The sequence below is a fragment of the Lemur catta genome, chromosome 7, assembly GCF_020740605.2.
Source record: "Lemur catta isolate mLemCat1 chromosome 7, mLemCat1.pri, whole genome shotgun sequence".
Taxonomy (NCBI): Eukaryota; Metazoa; Chordata; class Mammalia; order Primates; family Lemuridae; genus Lemur; species Lemur catta.
The window spans coordinates 70,657,650-70,677,104 of record NC_059134.1 but is presented as its reverse complement, the minus strand read 5'-3'; the positions used below and the strand labels follow the sequence as shown (position 1 = coordinate 70,677,104).

The 19,455-nt window shown below is 36.8% G+C and overlaps 1 protein-coding gene across 1 annotated transcript in view; it reads left to right on the top strand.

Moving 5' to 3' along the window:
• Positions 1-19,455, top strand: part of SOX6 (SRY-box transcription factor 6) — a 383,942-nt gene that overhangs the window by 293,977 nt on the left and 70,510 nt on the right. Inside the window, exon 12 of the mRNA XM_045557593.1 lies at positions 2,002-2,189. Within this exon, the coding sequence (XP_045413549.1) occupies positions 2,002-2,189 (188 nt within the window). The remainder of the gene's footprint in view (positions 1-2,001; positions 2,190-19,455) is intronic.

The window sequence follows — 19,455 nt, the reverse complement described above, 5'->3', positions numbered from 1 at the left end:
TTCTAAAGTCTGAAATGCTTATTACAACAGATAAAAAACTGTATAAGTATAGCCATTTACAGTTTAAAAACACTCTTTTCTATTTTATCTCATTGGATTTTTCAAAATAATCTTATGAGTTAAATCATATATTAGTATTACCCTCATTGTGCAACTAAACTGTGGTTCTTAGAGGTAGAATGACTTGCTCACAGTCCTGTAGCTATTAATGAGCAGAACCAGGGCTAGAATCCAGGTGCTCTGACACATAATTCAATGTTCTTTTTATAAACTTACAGTTGGAATTTTTGCTGAATTGTGTTGAGTCTAAGTACATCTGATAGTGAGATGTAAATCTTCCTCGTTGAAATTTTTAGGGCATTGGGATCTCTACAGCAGCCTATTCTCAATTTGAGTCAGGATGCCTCTTCCGGAGACCCAAAAGTTTTCACCCCAAGTCAGTGATATCCATGTAGAAGACAGAAGTGAATCATTTCTAACATGTGAATATCAGGAATATCACTTGGCTGGATTTTTGGAAGTTATGAAATAAGGAAAAAAGAACAATATAAGTTATAGAGTTGATCTTGAAATGACCCTTCTATAATCTACTTCTGAATTTTGTTTAGAAAGCGTTTGTCTGCTGTACTGAGCATCATGAGGGGCAAAGATGACGATGTTACAGAGCCTGCTCTTAGGAAACTTCTACTTCAGCAGAACATATTCCTAGATCATGAATTAGAAACAGACTGAAGTAATAGCACCTGCACTTGAACAGCACTCTTGTCCAGACAATATTGGATAGAAATAGTCTTTTTGTAATCAGAAAAGGTACAGAACAAAAGCTGTGGGTTTTCTGTATCCTAAAATTGACTGACTTAACAGAAATTTCACAGGTAGCCTTAGGAATCTCTTCCACACTCAAATGCATATGTTCATACATTGCACTCACAGGACATATGTTGTGAGCTTGATTTTTATCTGGTTTCATCTGTCCTGTCTATGTGAGGTGTATACATACACACACACATACACACACACACGTGCTCTGAAATGCTCATACCAGGCCTCAAACAAGTGGATCACATTAAAATTTACCACAGCCGCTTAAACCTATCAATCATTAAACAATTGCCCTCTTTTTGTCTAAAATTGGAAAAACTTATTCATTCTTACCTAGAGTGAAATGCAAGATATGTTGGAAAATTAGTCAGTTTAATATTGAATTTTTCCCCTCTGTGCTGCATGGAATGCAATGGAAGCAAATATTTATTCTCACTTTATTTGAAGTTTTGTGCTTATGTGAAAAGCATTCTCACACAGATAGCCTCACTGTCATGAAGACAGGGAGATGAGAGCAGTGGGTGTTCAAGTTGGGGGTGGGGAATGGGTTGTCATTCTCTTGGTAAATAACTGAGGCAGCGTGATGAGAATGCTTCATTAACCAGCCAGCAATTGGGAATGGAGAGTATGGTGTATTCCTTCCGCCCACTCTCTCCAACAGTTGACATATGAACACACAGATGCAGATGTCACTAAAGTACACATGTAGCCTCACAGATTTTTTCTGCTAGGCCAGAAACAGCCTTCCTGCATTAGCACACCAAATATAATGGGGTAGCCTGGACAAACCTCTCTGCTTCCTCCCCACCCTCTGCCCCCATCCTTCCCACAACTCCTGCACAGAAGAGGCAAGATTGCATGCTCATTGTAGATACAGGAAGAACAGATACCTTCCCACAATATGTACACAATAGAAATCTAGGAACCTTCATCTGTGAGGAGGTGAATAGGCAGAACCCAGATAGACAAGAATGCTGGGGTTTCTTCCAGTGGCTGAAAAAACCCATCACAGCTTGGGTGCCCTGGCTTTCTATGCTCCATGCATAGTATTGTACGGTTTTTAAAATAGCAAATGTCTCCCTTCTTTGTTCAGGGAATGCAGTTTTCTACAGGGATAGTAGCAGTGCTTTTTAAGAGTCTAACCTCAAAAGCCTCTAATAATGCATCCTGTGTATGCAGATATCCTGTCCAGTCTCAACTCCCCTGCCCTGTTTGGGGATCAGGATACAGTGATGAAAGCCATTCAGGAGGCTCGGAAGATGCGAGAACAGATCCAACGGGAGCAACAGCAGCAACAGCCACATGGTGTTGATGGGAAACTGTCCTCCATGAATAATATGGGGCTGAACAACTGCAGGAATGAAAAGGTAAAACTTCCTTCCTTCACTGGATCTGTGGGACCCATTGGCTTACTCTCTGGCTCTTTCCAGGCTCCCAAACATCAATCTGAAGCCATAGATTTAGGCTTCCAGCTTGAAGACTGTCTTGTATTTTACTCAGATCTGTCATGTATTACATTTAAAATGGTAAATGATTAACAAATAACGTCTTTTTCCACTCTGTATGAGTTGCCTCCCGGGCACCCAACCTACCTGTCTGTTGGTGTGTCTTTCTGTCACATTCTGAAATATTTAGATGTGTCTTATAATAAAGGGGCTATATGATAGTATTAGAATAAGAATAAAGTATCAGAATATTAAAAAAGGAAGACACACATATGCTCACAATAAAGGCTAAGTTACGATGACTCACTATTGAATCTAATACTAAGCTTCCTATTGACCAGGTCAAAAAACATAACAAAGCAATTTATAAAATTCATTTATTTATTTTGTGATTTAGCATATTATTTATTGAGTGCCTATTCTATGATGGACTTTGTTCTAGGCACTAGAGTTACAGCCCTGTGCAAATCTGATAAAAATATCTACTTTCATAGAGCTTGCATTCTAATAGGAGAACATAGATGATGAAGAAATAAACAATTATAGTATAATTTCAGGAGGTGAATAAATACCATGAGAAAAAAAAAATAGCAGCAAGGTAAGGGAATAGTGAATTATGGGGCTGTTGTGTTAGATGGGGTGGTAAGGACTCTGAGGAAGTGACGTTGCGTAGAGAGCTGAATGAAGTAACAGTGTGGGCCGTCTGAAGAGCAGGAGCAAGAGCATTCCAGGCAGCAGGAACCGTAAGTGTAGAGGTCCTTAGAGGGGTAGGACCAGCACCAGGGAGGCCAGCATGGCAAGAGTGGCACAAGAGAAGGGACAGCAGGGGGACATGAAGAAAATGTGATAGGCTGGGGCAGAGCATGGACCTAGTAGGCCCTGGAAAGGCTTTTCATTTTATTCTGAGTGTGATGGGAATCCTCAGACCGGTTTTATACAGGGAATTGATGTGATCAGATTTACATATAAAAGGATCATTCTGTCTACTATGGAAGAATGAACTATAGGAGGTTAAGAATGGAAACAGGGAGATCAATAGAGAAGCTATTGTAGTAGACTAGGTGAAAAATTCTGATTAGCTGACAGAATGAAATATGCCTTTTTTTTTAAAGAGGTGAAAATGCTTTCCCAATGCTAAATTGTTTAAGTTTTGTTTTTTAAAACATGGGAACTGTATAGGAACAAATAAGTGACATAATGGGCAATGTCTTTGTTAACAGTTTTAGAGTAAATTAAAAAAATTATTTCCGTTCACATGTTTATTCTGTAAAGGCCACAAATATAATATACTGAAATCAGGGCCAAGAGACCTCTCTTTGTCTCAGTTCTTGCTAATTCTAGCATGGATGCCGTTGTAAAGACTCCGTCCATCAGGATAAAATTTATAGTTTACCCAATTCCTAGAAGGATTTTTTTTTTTCAAATTATTACAGGGCTACAAATGTTTTTGGTTACAAGGATTGCTTTTGTAATGCTTGAGTCAGGGTTCTAAGTGTGCCTGTTACCCAGATAGTGTTCATTGTACCTGTCAGGTAGGTTTTTGTCAATCCCCTCCTTCCCCCTCCCCCTGGTGGAATTCCATTGAGTCATACAGCCCTCTATGCACTTGTGTGCCCATGGGTTCATTCCAATTTAATAGTGAGCACATATGGTGTTTGTTTTTTCATTCTTTAGATATTCACTTAGGATAATGGTCTCCAGTTCCACGCATATTGTTGCAAAAGGCATTAAGTCATCCTTCTTCATGGCTGAGTAGTATTCCATGGTATACACATACCACATTTTGTTAATCTACTCATGAATTGATGGGCATTTGGGTTGATTCCACATCTTTGCAATTGTGAATTGTGCTACAATAAAAATTTGAGTGCAGGTGTCTTTTGGATAAAATCACTTCTTTTTCTTTGGGAAAATACCAGGTAGTGGGATTGCTAGATTGAATGGTAGGTCAACTTTTAGTTCTCTGAGGAATCTCCAGACTTTTTTCCATAGAGGTTGTACTAATTTTCAGTCCCACCAACAGTGTATAAGTGTTCTTTTCTCTATGTATCCTCACCAGCAACTAGTGTTTTGGAGTTTTTAATAAAAGCCAGTCTAACTAGGGTATGGTGATATCTCATTCTGGTTTTAATTTGCAATTCCCTGATAGTGACGTTGAGCATTTTTTCATATGTTTATTAACCATTTGTCTATCATCTTTTGAAAAACTTCTGTTTATGTCTTTTGCCCATTTTTTAATGGGGTTTTTGATTTTTTCTTCCTGAAATTGCTTGAGTTCTCTGTAGATTCTGGTTATTAGCCCTTTACCAGCTATATATAGCAATATATAGCTTGAAAATATTTTCTCCCATTCGGTAGTTTGTCTATTTGCTCTGTTTATTATTTCCTTAGCTGTGCAGAAGCTTTTTAATTTAATCAAGTTCTATTTATTTTTGTTGTTGCTGTGATGGCTATTGGGGTCTTCTTCACAAATTCTTTGCCTAGGCCAATATCTAGAAGAGTTTTTCCAACATTTTCTTCTAGAGTTCTTATGGTTTCATGCCTTACATTTAAGTCTTTTATCCATCTAGAATTAATTTTTGTGTGTGGTGAGAGATATGGATCTGAATATGGGTATGGATCATTCTTCTGCATATGGCTATCCAGTTTTTTGAGCACCATTTATAGAATAGGAATTCTCTTCCCCACCATATATTGTTGTCTGCTTTGTCAAAGATCAGTTGGCCGTAAGTGAATGGTTCTATGTCTGAGTTTTCTGTTGTGTTTCATTGGTCTATGTCTCTGTGTCTGTGCCAATACCATGTTGTGTTGGTTACTAAGGCCTTGTAGTATAGTTTGAAGTCTGGTAATATGATACCTCCAGATTTGTTCCTTTTGCTTAACATTGCTCTGGCTATTCACTTTCTTTTCTGGTTCCAAATGAAGTATAGAATTATTTTTTCTAGATCTGTGAAATATGATATTGGTATTTTGATGGGGATTGCACTGAATCTGTAAATCACTTTGGGAAGTATAGACATTAAAACAATGTTGATTTGTGCATGATATGTGTTTCCATTTATTTGTATCATCAGGGATTTGTTTTGTCAGTGTTTTGTAGTTCTCTTTATAGAGATCTTTTACCTCCTTAGTTAAGTATATTCCTAGGTATTTTATTTTCTTTGTAGCTATTGTGAATGGTGTTGAGTCTTTGATTTGACTCTTAGCTTGACTGTTATTGGTGTATAGGAATGCTACTGATTTGTGCACATTTAGGTCCTTTCTCTTTTGTGCCTGGCAAGAGGTCTATCAATTTTGGCAAGAAGTCTTGCCAAAGCGGTCTGTCAATTATGTTTATCTTTTCAAAGAACCAACTTTTTTGTTTTGTTGATCTTCTGTATTATTTTCTTTATTTCAATTTCATTTAGTTCTGCTCTGACCTTAGTTATTTATTTTCTTCTGCTGGGTTTGTGATTTGTTTGCTCTTTCTTTTCTATTTCCTTGAGATATGTCATTAGATTATTAATTTGTGATCTTTCTGTCTTTTTGATGGATTTTTAAATTATCATGTGGAAGAAGTCATGAGGTAAGTATGTGGTCATGTGTGCTCTTATTCATGCATTTGCATACATAGCCATAACTAGGGTGTTTGTTTTCTTGTTTTTTATTTTCAAAAGGTATGGTGATGGTGATAGTCTGAGAATGTGGGTGTATTAGTTTCCTAGTGGGTTGCTGAAAACAATAGAAATTTATTCTCTCACAATTCTGGAGGCCAATCCCAAATCAAGGGGTCAGCAGGGCCATACTCCCTCTGAAGGCTCTGAAGAAGAATCCTCCTTTGCCTTTTTCTAGCTTCTGATGGTTGCTGGCAATCCTTGCCATTTCTTAGCTTTTAGCTGCATCACTCTAATTTCTGCTTCCCTCTTCCATAGTTGCCTTCTCTCTGTGTGTGTCTGTGTGTCTCCAAATCTCTCTCTCTTTATAAGGACATCAGTCATTGGATTTAGGGCTCACCCTAATCCATTGTGACCTTATTTTAACTTGATTACATCTGCAAAGACTCTAAGTAAGGTTACATTTACGGGTACCAGAGATGAAGACTTGGACATATCTTTCTAGAGGTACAATTCAACCTATTAGAGTGGCATACAGAGCCATTGCTCATGCTGAATCAACCTCAACTTGAGTACAGAGGGCTGGGAGGGGGTTTATGGGAATGGGAGAATGATGGGACTCTCAAAGCATATATATGATCAAAATCCTTGTGCAGATTAGGAAGCTTAGCTCTGAAACAGTGTTGACTTCCCAAACTTTAGTAAAGAATTTGACTTTACCCTCATTTCTCAATGCATTGATTTACTGATGTTAACATTATACATATACACACACATTATATATATAAAATAAAAATATATAAAGTATATATACAAATAAAATATATATATATAAAAAATACATACACACACGTGTGTGTGTACATAAATAAAATGTTGGTAGGTCTTTTGGTGCCTGCTAAGCCATAAACTTTTGCATACTCTGGATTAATCATGTACATGCCAGTCACTGGTTCCTCTTGCTCTCTAAGTGTCCCATTTCCCAGTAAATGTCCCATCCCATTTTGGAACCTTGGCAGTGGGCCCACAAGGCAGAGCCCCTCTTTAACAGCTGCCTGAGTGGATAGTTAGGTATAGAGTATGATTTCAGGGCTACAAGAGAAGAAAAGCCTTACCTCCAAACCTCTTCTACCACTCTGATATTAGAGACAAACACAGAGTCATTTTTTTGACCTGAGATAATCATCTGCTCAGTGAAAACACCATTAAATAATAACAAACTTAATCTTAATGTGAATAAATTTATAAGATTCTGTTTTGTGACGTGGGTAAGTGAACAAGTTTAGGCATAGGGATACCGAGGGGGAAATTTGGTTAAAACAAAAGAGAATGGGCACATGTACCAGGGACCATGTCCCACTTCACAATATTTCCAAGGATTAATTTAAAAATTAGTTTGAGAAGCATGTCAGTGATTTTTTGAACTCAGTCTTTTAAATTATTTTTAATTATTAGATTTCAATTGAAAGTAATATATGCTTACTAAAAATTCTAATAATACAGAAATATATGTGGTGAAAAAGCTAATAATCCCCTTCCCCCATTAACTATTAAGTATTCAGAAATTTTCTTTGGGTAGTAGCAATCATTAGGGAATCAGAAATTTTCCTTGCATAGACAAGAAAGTATTAATGAGTTGAAAAATATACATTGTCACTTAAAACAGTAGTCACTAAGTTGTCACTTGCCAGCTGTGTAATATTTAGCAAGTTGACTAACATCTCTGAACCTCAATTTCTTCATCTATAAATGAGGGTAGTGATTTAGGTTGTAATGAAATAAAATATATGTGAATGTAGCTAGCACAGGTCCTGGTACAGAGTAGATATTTCATTATGTTTCCCATACCTTTAAATCATGGATGACCTTTGAGTACATAGAACAAATATACTGGTTCAAACAAAAATATTTGTTTCTTTTGTTCTCAATTATTTTTCTATAAAGGTTTTATTTTTCTTGGAGGGAAGATCTGGTTTAGTCCTTCTTGGCAGCCATTTTCCTAATGCTCAGCTTCTCTCACTACTTTGGGATGGATATGTGTCCCTACCCTTTTCTCAATAAAATTGAGGGACCACTTAGCTTTGGAAAACTTGAGCAGCTCTGTGATGCATCACTTGTATGGGGCAAAGCCATACACTTTTGGATCATGACCCACATGAACTTGATGTACGTAGTGAGATGGTGACAGCAGTGGCTGTGGCATCTGTGCCTGGGGTTTCCCATGTTCTTACTCACCTTGTAGCCTTGGTTGGGGCTCCCAGCTATGGGTTAGCACAGAGCAATGGCTGCTGCTCTTCAGTGGTTGCTGTGGTGGCAAGGACAAATACACTGTTTTGTCACAGATATGAGATCCTCACTCAGTAATGAAAGGATCAGCAGAAAGAATAAATTTCTCAAATGTTGACATATTGGCCAACTTACACAGTTTAACTTCTTTCCAATTGAGTTAATACACACAGCTATGGAAACTTCAGGATCTTACAATATAAGTGTCCTACAGGGTGTAGTTGTTTTATTAGGTTAAATCAGAGTTTCTGAACGTTGGCATTATTGACATTTTTGGCTGGATAATTCTTTGTCACTGGGGGTTATCTGGCCTCTACTCACTAGATGCATCCTCTCTCCCACTTTTGTGACAGCTGAATATGTCTCCTGGTCTTGCCAAATGTCACGTAGGGGAGGGAGGCAAAATTACCCCTAGTTGAGGACTAGTGGGTTAAATCATACCTTGCTTCCAGGAATGAGTCTCTCTGTTTGACATTGTGATCCTATGTCTTAGTCATCTTGGGATTCTATAAAAAATAACATAAACTGTGTGGCTTAAACCACAAAAGTTTATTTCTCTCAGTTCTGATAGCTGGAAGTCCAAGATCAGGGTGCCAGCATAGTCAGGTTCTGTTGAGGGCCTTCTTAGCCTGTAAATAGCCACCTTCTGGCTGTATCCTTACATGAGAAAAAAAGGTCTGGTCTCACCTTGTTGTAAAGGGACTAATCCCATTATGGGGGCTCTACCCTCTTGCCTTCATCTAAACCGGTTAACCTCCCAAAGGCCCACCTCCAATTACCATCACATTAAGGATTAGGGATTCAAAATATGGATTTTAAGGGGACACAAAAATTCAATCCATAGCAACCTATATTGTTGAATTTGTATCATCAATTGAAGTTGAAGTTCAAAGTTAGACACTGTTAACTTCAAATTCTACAGATTAATTTTAAGTATTTCTCATTGACTTTTCTTAATTCATTTAAAAAGAAGTCTGAGGTTTAAAAGGATAAAACTTTATTTTACTTCGGAAAACATGAGAGAAAGATGAGAGATAAGGTTAAGATTGAAAAAAAAAGGAATGAATACATAAATAAATCCAAACTTGACCTAAAACATATCACACTGAATATAACTCAACCCCAGAAGCTAAGCTGCAAAGTGGTTTCTACAGAACCAGGAAACCTTGGTTTTGTAGTTGAAGGGAGTTGTCTCAGTAAGTAACTTTACTGGAGTTGAATCTGGGGTATTGGAAAAGTTCATTATTAGGGCTAATGTCTTCATGAGCTCTCCTTAACCTGGTCTCCCTCCTGCATAACATCACTGTTTTGAACATTTATTTTGTGATTCTTTTGGCATTGTTTAGTTTCTAGAGTCTAGAGTTTGTTAGGTTAGTTGCAGTCAGAAGAATAAATTAAGAACAGTGCAAACAGATTCCTATGCTGGTAGCTTTGGCTCTCTTATAATCAAAATATCCATCTTAGTTGTATGAGGTTGCATGGGGCACTACTTTTTCTTCCATGGATCATATTTCCTTCTGAGTCAAAGAGAATAAAGCTATAATGTGCAATTAGACTGGAAAATGGATTCTGACAAATTCAATGTTACTATCTTCAAAATTGTCCATCTTGGAATTATCTCAGTTTCTTTAACTATAAAGATCTATAAATAGGTTTATGAATTTGTTTTTTTATAGCTCATATACAGTTTTAGATAATTTTTCATAGTGTTATTGTCATAAAACCTTATAATTTATTAAGCATACCTTGTCTCTCTTTTATTTGGACATTCTTTATAAAGGATTGTGGCACCTTTACAGAGGTCTGGGAAGTAGACTGTGAGATGGAAATTAGCATGCAGATTTATTAGGGAGTGCTCTTGGGATTGCCACCTGTGGAAGGGAGAGGACAAAAGCAGGACTGGGCAGAGGGAGAGGTGTGCATTCTCAGTTAAGGCTTAAGGCAACCCCATAGGAAGCTTCTAATGGCTGCCCATAGCCGTTCAGAATTCAGAATTGTCCCAAGTTGGGGTGAAAGAGTGAGCTTTTTGTTTTGTTTTGTTTTTTAGAGATAGGATCTTGCTCTGTCATGCAGGGTTGGAGTGCAGTGGTATGATCACAGCTCACTGCATCCTTGAATTCCTGGGCTCATGAGATCCTCCTGCCTCAGCCTTCTGAGTAGCTGGGACTACAGGTGCACATCACCATGTCCAGCTGTTTTTTAAAATTTTTTTGTAGAAACACAGTCTCACTATGTTGCCCAGGCTGGTCTCGAACTCCTGGCATCAAGGGACACTCCTCCTTTGGCCTCTCAAAGTGCTGGGATTACAGGCATGATCCACCATGCCTGGCCAGGCAAGCTTTTATACTCTTGTGTCAACCAGTCATTGGATGAAGGCTACCCTGGGAAGAGGACATGACCTTGGGTGAGGTAACTCTCAACAGCTAAGGCAATGCCATACAGGGCTGACAGCTAAGGACTAGCTACCAACTGTATTTCGAGCAGCTGAGAGAATAAATCTTCCAGTCCTGAAGGGGGATCTGGGCAGAATATCATAGTGTCCACTGTGGTATGTTACATTTAGTAACATTAGGTATATATAAGACAGTCTTTGTATTTATCATAAATGTAGGTGGACATTTACTACACAGGCATAGGGATGCCTGTGTCTTTATATCACATATAGAATCACATATATGTCCATATGAATACATGTTTACCCATGGTGTATTTCATTTCATTGGAGAAATCCCTATTTTGGCACTTTAAAATGAAGCATTGTTGACTTGATCGGCCAGAACGACACCAATGGAGTTGTTCTGCTTGACTGAGTCATGAGGTATTTAGATCTGTTAACTATATAGATTATAGGGACAATAGACTGTAACGGCACCTTAGGAGCTGTTATGCTCCATCATTTCAACATAGTTTCTATGCATGGATTGTGAGTGTCCTGCCAGCAGAAATCTAAGTTACTGCCCTGGATTTTAGCTTTCCACACCAAGAACACCAGACATCTCCATCTCTATGTAAGTACCAGTGCAATTAGATCATATTATAGGCTAATTGCTTACCAAATTTTGTTGTTTTGACGTCTTTAAGATAGAGAGTATTTTAGTCATGACAATACTCAGCATAATTTTAATTAGGCTGCTTCTAAATGTTGTTAGAGCTAGGCTAAGGGCATCTGGCTAGAAGAGAGGCAAGGCAGGATGGGCCTTCGTAATGAAGGCATCTATGCTAACGCGTGTTCTGTAACTTTTCCCACCTTCTTGATACTTGAACACAGACTTGGTTATTGGTTCAGATGCTTTCCTGCATAGGTATTATTTAAACCAGTAGACTGATTACCTGCTGATCACAGCTATGGATGTGGCTATGAACTGCTAGTCCCCTCTTCTTTTGGGAATCACTTCAGAAAAATGCGTGACTTCATCAGGTGTCAAAATGAGCTACTTTATCACACTTTACCTGCTTCTGAAGTACATTGGTGGGGTTAAAACTGTGGAGTGAAAAAATTGGAAGGAATATTATTTGATCAGGTGCAATGACTTCAGTTTACAGATGGGAAAACTGAACCTACAGAAAGAAAAGAACTTTCCCACAGGCCTAGTGTATTTGTGGTAAGGCAGGAATTAAATCTCAGCTTTCCTAATTCCTAGTTACTAGTATTTCAATTTACAAACTAGTACCAGATTCATTTATTAATTTCCTATTATATCTTTAAACCTATGTCATACAAAAGTACATTTCACATTGGCAATCTCGACCTTTGATGAATTAAGGCAGGGAATAAATAAACAAAACTATGAAGCAGAAAAGCATTGAGCTCCTTGCTTACTTGTCACCTTCTGTCTGTATAGGACATTCTTCCCTGCCATGGTGTCTGTTAGTTCTGGCTCTTGGGAAGATATCAGGCAGGAAACAGAAGATTGAATGATGTTGGTATACATGAAGAAACAAAGGAGATGGCTAGGTCAGGAGCAATAATCGAATTAGAGACCACATAGTAGATTAGAAAAAGCATGGATTTTGGAGTTAATTAATCTTGGGTCTCTGTCTCCCTGTGCTATTTTGTAACTGTGTTACTTAAGTAAATTACTTACCCTCTCTGAGTCTCTATGATCATACCTATAAAATGGGGATAATTATCCTTTTCTTGAAGGGTTGTTTTGGGGAAAAGCATATGTAGAGCACATACCTTGCACAGGAGATGCTCAATTAACCTCTGTTTTTTTTCCTCATTTTGAGATGTCAGGCAGCTTGTCAAATCTGTTGTTAATTTTGTTAATTTTTCTCTTTGATATTCCACAGTGGTAAATGGGTCAACCTATTGCTCCTTAGGACCAAAATGTCTTAAGATAGAATGGAAGGTTAGTAAGCTTCTTACAAAGCCAAGATATGCCTTTTTCTTTTTCATTTTTAGAGTAACTTGTAAAAACTAGCTACCTATTAGAATCTGGTCATACCAAACATGACAATAATATTCAAATTTGATTATGTTTGTGTGATAATGAGCTTTTGTCCCTACTAATTTAATGTATTCTTTAATATATTTCCACAAAAGCAGAATTTCAATCTTTTGAAAATGCTTGATAACTATATACATTTCTCATGCTCAAATGATATTGTTTCAATGAAATAAATATGGAAAATAATAATCCAATCATTGAGGCATAATGTAAACTTGTTCCTATTTACTCAAAAAGCCACTGTTCATTTTTTGAAAGTGTAGATTCTCACTTCTCACCCATCTTTACAAAAATATCAGAATAGTACATCAGTATTACACTGATGTAATACTGCCCCCTTTTATTGGAAAAGAAAAACATACTGGACATCTTCTGCTTCACATTGTCAATTACCATAGTTCCTTGTTATTCATACAATTGATTCAGGTATTCGTTGTTGCATGACAGGATAAAAGTAGACAGAAGATCAATATAGCTGTAAACAATAAGTGAAAGGGAATCGTGAGCAAATTATTTAGCAAAGTGTGTTTAGAATGAATGAGCTCCTTTTACAGCTCATAGACTAGTGAGATTTTGTTGTTTTCAGGGGTACACATGGTACTAATTAATCAGGATTGTCATTCTTGTGAGCAGTTGACTAAATGCTCAGTTGCAGTGCTTATCTATGTCAACATATTCTTAAGAGTAATAACAAACTGTGCTACTAGGAGTATGGGGCACATTAGAGATTTTGCAGTAAAGGAACAAATTCTGATTGTAATCCTCCTCATTTGCAAAGCAGAGTAGTAGTCAGTGTTTAAAAAACATTTGCGTGGTACTCATGTCATGACAAGGAATATTTTTATAGTGCTTCTATGTTCCCAAAATATTAATGCATGTATTATTTCTCTTGAACCTCTCCAAATTCAGGGATGTAGGTATTACTGTCCCTGTTTCACAGATGAAGAAACTAAGACTGGCTCTGGATCACTTTCCTCCAGCATTCTCTCTCTCCCATCTGATTTGTTCCCCACATCTGAGATTGATATGGCAATTTTACTTAAAATCTAAGAAAAGATACACATCTGAGTTTCAAACACCATTTTTAATGAAGTGAATGCTAAAATTTTGAGCTAAAGAAATCTACCTAGATATGTGTGCTTCATACACATTTTTTTGAAATGAATAGCTATATTTATACTTGTGTTAGTATTTTTCTAAAATAACATACACAGATAAAAAATGCTATAAAATTAGAAAAAAGCAAGGTGAGTTTTATTACTGTTGGATTTTGCATTTGAACTAATAACACTGGGCAACTATGAAGTGCTGTATGTAGGCTCCTGGCTGAATGTAATCATTAGGTTCTTTTTATTTCTGTTGTCAGGGCTACTTGATTGGTTGCCTAGCTACTGGTTTAAGGCCTAATTCATAAAAAACAGCAACAAACTTGTTTGGCTCTTTTCTTCTCTCCACTTTAAATGGAAAAAATGGTGAGAATTTATATAGCTTTAGAAATTCAAAATACTTCCTAGGGATAGGTGTGGAGTGAGAGCAATTATAAAGCTTTTAGTTTTGTTTACAAGTGTTATAGTCAAAAGTCCACATCCAATTAATGTATCTCCCAGTGAAAGGGTTAAAATTCTATACATCCAGTTAATAATTTTGCATACATTTTCTGAAAGAGATGTTGGTTTTGTTATGTATGGAGCAAATTTACTAATTATAAGGATTTTATAGAACTAACCTCCACTATGGCAGATACTTTTTAATCCTTAATCCTTCTAGATCTAATATCTTCTACATATAATCACTTAATCCTTCTAGACTAGCTCTTCTCACCTTTTTTAGTCTCAGGACCTATTACACTCTTAAAAATTATTAAAGACCCAAAGTGTTTTGATTTATGTGGGATATATAAATCAATATTTATCATATTATGTTCTAAAACTGAAATATCAAAAATATTATTTATTTAAAATAAATCTATACGATGTTAATATAAATAACATTTTAAAATTAACCATATTTTCCAAAGTAAGAAAATAGAAGAATGGCTTTGCTATACATTTATACAAGATTCTTTAATGTCTAACTTGTGAGAGGACAGCTTGATTCTCATATCTGCTTCTCTATTGAAATTGCATCATTGCCATGCACCTTCTGGAAAACTTCATTGTACATGCAAGAGTGAAAGGAAATGCAAAAGGTAAATAATGTCAGTATTATTATGGAAATAGTTTTAGTCTAGTGGACCCTTTGAAAGTGTCTTTGAGATTGCCAGGGGGGATAATTAGAATATATGCTATAGAACCTATACGTGCATTACGAATGTTTTAATTCCATTCACCTTAACTTTAATAACAGTTTTCACTGATCTAACATAGTAAATGTTTAAAAATGACTAGTGGTTTTATTCTGTTTGAATTAAGGAGCAAAACAGTTAGTAAAATCTTGTATTTCTAACTTGCCTTGATACAAAAAGAATTTTGGGTGGTTTGCAGTGATATATACGGTAAAACAACATAGAAAATAAAAAGAAGAGCTAGTGGGAAAGAAAAATTAAGGGTAGGAAGATAAGGTAAAGCTGAGATTAGGTAAGTGCACAAAAATTCTTATCATATGTATTTACCTAATTGCTAAAAGGGGGGCACAGACTTGATTGTGACCTTCCTGGTAACCAGGCAAAAAGAAAATTTGTTACAACATCCACAGTATTTCTACCATATAAATAAAACAGCTTCTCAGGAGAACAATGAGTTTTCTCCTATGGGTATTCATAAAAGCTTGAGACATACCTAAGAATGTTTCTACAACATTTCTATTCAGGTTGAGAACTGCAGTAATTTTGCAGGGCTATTTCATAACAGACCTTTCATTTATCTTTTATATCCATTTTTACCTAGAATTCTTTGCCTTTGTTTGGACAATGTGACTGACACTTAATTTTCCATATTGTACTTTATCCCATGGACACACTTCTTTCTATTCCGTTTCATTTTTCTTAAGCACTTAATATATGTAAAACATAGTATTAGATGTATGTAGAGGAAAGATAGGTTTCCAGGGTTTAATCTTGGCTTTATCACTTATTAAGTTAATATCTCAGAGCCTCAGTTTCCTCATCTGTAAAAGTGTCCGTATTTGAGAATTAAATAATGCAATGTTTAACCTTCTAATAAAATATCTTGTATACATATTAGGTATTTAATAAATGCTCTTCCCTTCCTCCCTCTTTCCCACTCTCCTATTTTTTTCCTCTCTCTCCCTCCTTTCCTCCTTCCCTCCTTGCTTTCCTAGCTTCCCATCCACTTGATAAAGGTTGTGGATAACAGCAAAGGCTTTGAAATTAGACTGTCCAAATGTCTCCATTTGAGAAATGGTAATATTCATAGTTTTTATACACAAGAGTTTGTTGTGACAGTTCAATAAAGTACAGTCATCTCTCATTATCCTTGGGGGATTGGTTCCAGAACCTCCCTTTCCAACCCTGCAGATATCAAAATCCCTGAATGCTCATATTTCTTGTAAAAATGGCATGGTATTTGCATATAACCTATGTACATCCTCCCATATACTTTAAATCATCTCTAGATTACTTATAACACCTAATAGAATGTAAATGCTATGTACATCATTGTTATACGGTATTTTATTTGTATTGTTTTATTGTTGTATTGTTATTTTTATTTTTTAAATTAAAAAAAATTGTTTTTTCTTTCTTTCTTTTTTTTATTTCAGCATATCATGGGGGTACCAATGTTTAGGTTATATATATTGCCTTTCCCCCACCTGAGTCAGAGCTTCAAGTGTGACTGTCCCCCAGACAGTGTGCACCACACCCATTAGGTGTGAATATACCTATCCCCTCCTCCCCCTCTACCTGCCTGATACCTGATGAATATTATCAGTATATGTGCACGTAAGTGTTGATCAGTTAATACCACTTTGATGATGAGTACATGTGGTGCTTGTTTTTCCAATCTTGTGATACTTTACTTAGTAGAATGGGCTCCAGCTCTATCCAGGATAATACAAGAGGTGCTAGATCACCACTGTTTTTTGTGGCTGAGTGGATCTCCACGGTATACATATACCACATTTTATTAATCCACTCATGTGTTGATAGGCACTTGCATTGTTTCCATATCTCTGTAATTGTGAATTGTGCTGCTATAAACCTTTGAGTGCAGATGTCTTTTTTATAAAATGTCTTTTTTTCCTTTGGGTAGATGCCCAGTAATGGGATTGCTGGATCAAATGTTAGTTCTACATGTAGCTCTTTGAAGTACCTCCGTATTACTTTCCATAGAGGTTGTACTAGTTTGCAGTCCCACCAGCAGTGTATGAGTGTTCCTATCTCTCTGCATCCACACCAACATGTATTGTTTTCAGACTTTTTGATAAAGGCCATTCTCATTGGAGTGAAGTGGTATCTCATTGTGGTTTTGATTTGCATTTCCCTGATGATTAGAGATGTTGAGCACTTTTGCATATGTTGGTTGGCCATTAGTCTATCTTACTTTGAAAAGTTTCTGTTCGTGTCCTTTGACCATTTTTTGATAGGGTTGTTTTTCTTCTTACTGATTTTCCTGAGTTCTATATAGATTCTAGTTATCAGCCCTTTATTGGATGTGTAGCATGTGAATATTTTCTCCCATTCTGTAGGTTGTCTGTTTGCTCTCGTGACAGTTTCCTTGGCTGTGCAGAAGTTTTTTAATTTGATAAAGTCTCATTTATTTATTTTTGTTGTTGTGAGTGCGTTTGGGGTCTTCTTCATAAATTCTTTGCCTAGGCCAATGTCTATAAGAGCTTTTCGCACATTTTCTTCTAGAATTCTTATAGTTTCATGCCTTAGGTTTAAGTCTGTGTCCACTGTGAGTTAATTTTTGTGACAGATGAAAGGTGCAGATTCTGTTTAAGTCTTCTACATGTGGCTATCCAATTTTCCCAGCACCATTTATCAAATAATGATTCTTTTCCCCAGTGTATGTTTTTGTCTGCTTTGTCAAAGATTAGATGGCTGTGAGGATGGTTTTATATCTGGGTTTTCAGTTCTGTTCCATTGGTCTATGTCTCTGTTCTTGTGCCAGTATCATGCTGTTTTAGTTACTATAGCCTTATAGTATAGCTTGAAGTCTGGTAAATTGGTCCTTCCCAATTTGTTCTTTTTGTTTAAGGTTGCTTTTGCTATACGGGGTCTTCTCTGGTTCTATACAAAGTGTAGAATTATTTTTTCTAGATCTGCAAAAAATGATGTTGGTATTTTACTAGGGATTGCATTGAATCTGTAGGTTCCTTTGGGTAGTATAGACATTTTAACAATGTTGATTTTGCCAACCTATGAGCATGGTGTGGTTTTCTACCTGTTTACATCCTCTGCTATTTCCTTCCTCAGTGTTTCATAGTTTTCCCTGTAGAGGTCTTTCACCTCCTAGTTAAATATATTCCTAAGTATTTTATTTTTTTGTTGTTGATATTGGGAAGAGTACTGAGTCTTTGATTTGGTTCTCGACAAAACTCAGCACCCTTTTATAATAAGAATGCTTAATGAAATAGGCATAGACAGGACTTACATAAAAATGATAAAAGCCATATATGACAAACCCACAGTCAACATCATACTGAACGGGGAAAAATTGAAAGCATTTCTGCTTACAACTGGAACCAGAAAAGCCTGCCCTCTATCACCAATTCTATTTAACATAGTGCTGGATTTCCTAGCCAGGGCAATCAGACAAGAAAAGGAAATCAAGGGCATCCAAATGGGGGCAGAAGAGATCAAACTATTGTTCGTTGCTGATGATATGATCTTATATCTAGAAAACCCCAAAGATTCTGCCAGAAGACTACTGGAATTAATAAACAAATTCAGCAAAGTCTCAGGTTACAAAATCAATGTACAGAAATCAGTAGCATTTAAAATATTTTTGATCCAATGTTGGCTGAATCTGCAGATACAAAACCCATGAATATGGAGGGCCAGCTATAATCCACAAAAGGGGCCTCATTCAGTACCTGACACATAATTGATAGAAAGGTAGGCTGAAAGACATCATTGCCATGGCTAGTTTATCTTTTTAGGTAATTGTGAGCTATTAAAGTTGGTTGTGGATGGGACACATTTAATCTGAGCTACTTTTTAAGAATAGCATGGTGGCAGTTTAAAGAACAGGTTGGGAGACTCCTTTAGAGAAGTGTGGAAGAGTGAAAATAACATGTGTTTTGGAGTCAGAGTGACATGCTCTATGTAGGTGTAGGGAACCTGCTACCTTCTGATTTCAAGATTTTTTTTTTTTTAAGCATGAAAGGAAGCAAGAAAAACTTCATCTTTCTCTGCTTCACCCCTTTTACTTATTTATTTAGTTTTTAATTTCAGAATATTATGGAGGTACAAACGCTTTGGTTACATAAATTGCCTTTGCACCACCCAAGTCAGAGCTATAAGAGCGCCCATCCCCCAGACACCATGCACCACATCCATTAGGTGTGAATTTGCCTATGCCCTCCTCCCCCTCCCACTTGCCCGACACCGTATGAATGTTTCTTCCCATATATGTACCCCTTTTAATAAAAGGATGTGTTCTGTAAAATTTGAATTCAGTCAAAAGGCTGCACTCAAGGATCCAGAAGGCCACATGTGGCCCCAAGGCCACAGGTTCCCTACCCTTAAGTGCCTAGGATTATGCCCGAAAAGAATCCATTCTCTTCTGTTATGGGATGATTCCCAAAACAATTTCTATAGATGGAACTCTATTTGAAATTTATTTAAATCTGCCTTACACTCTTCTGCATTCCTACCCTTCCTGAGCTGAGACCTGTCCTATTGTCCTGAAAACAGGACTTTTCCAATGGAAAGACAACCAGTGTACACAAGAA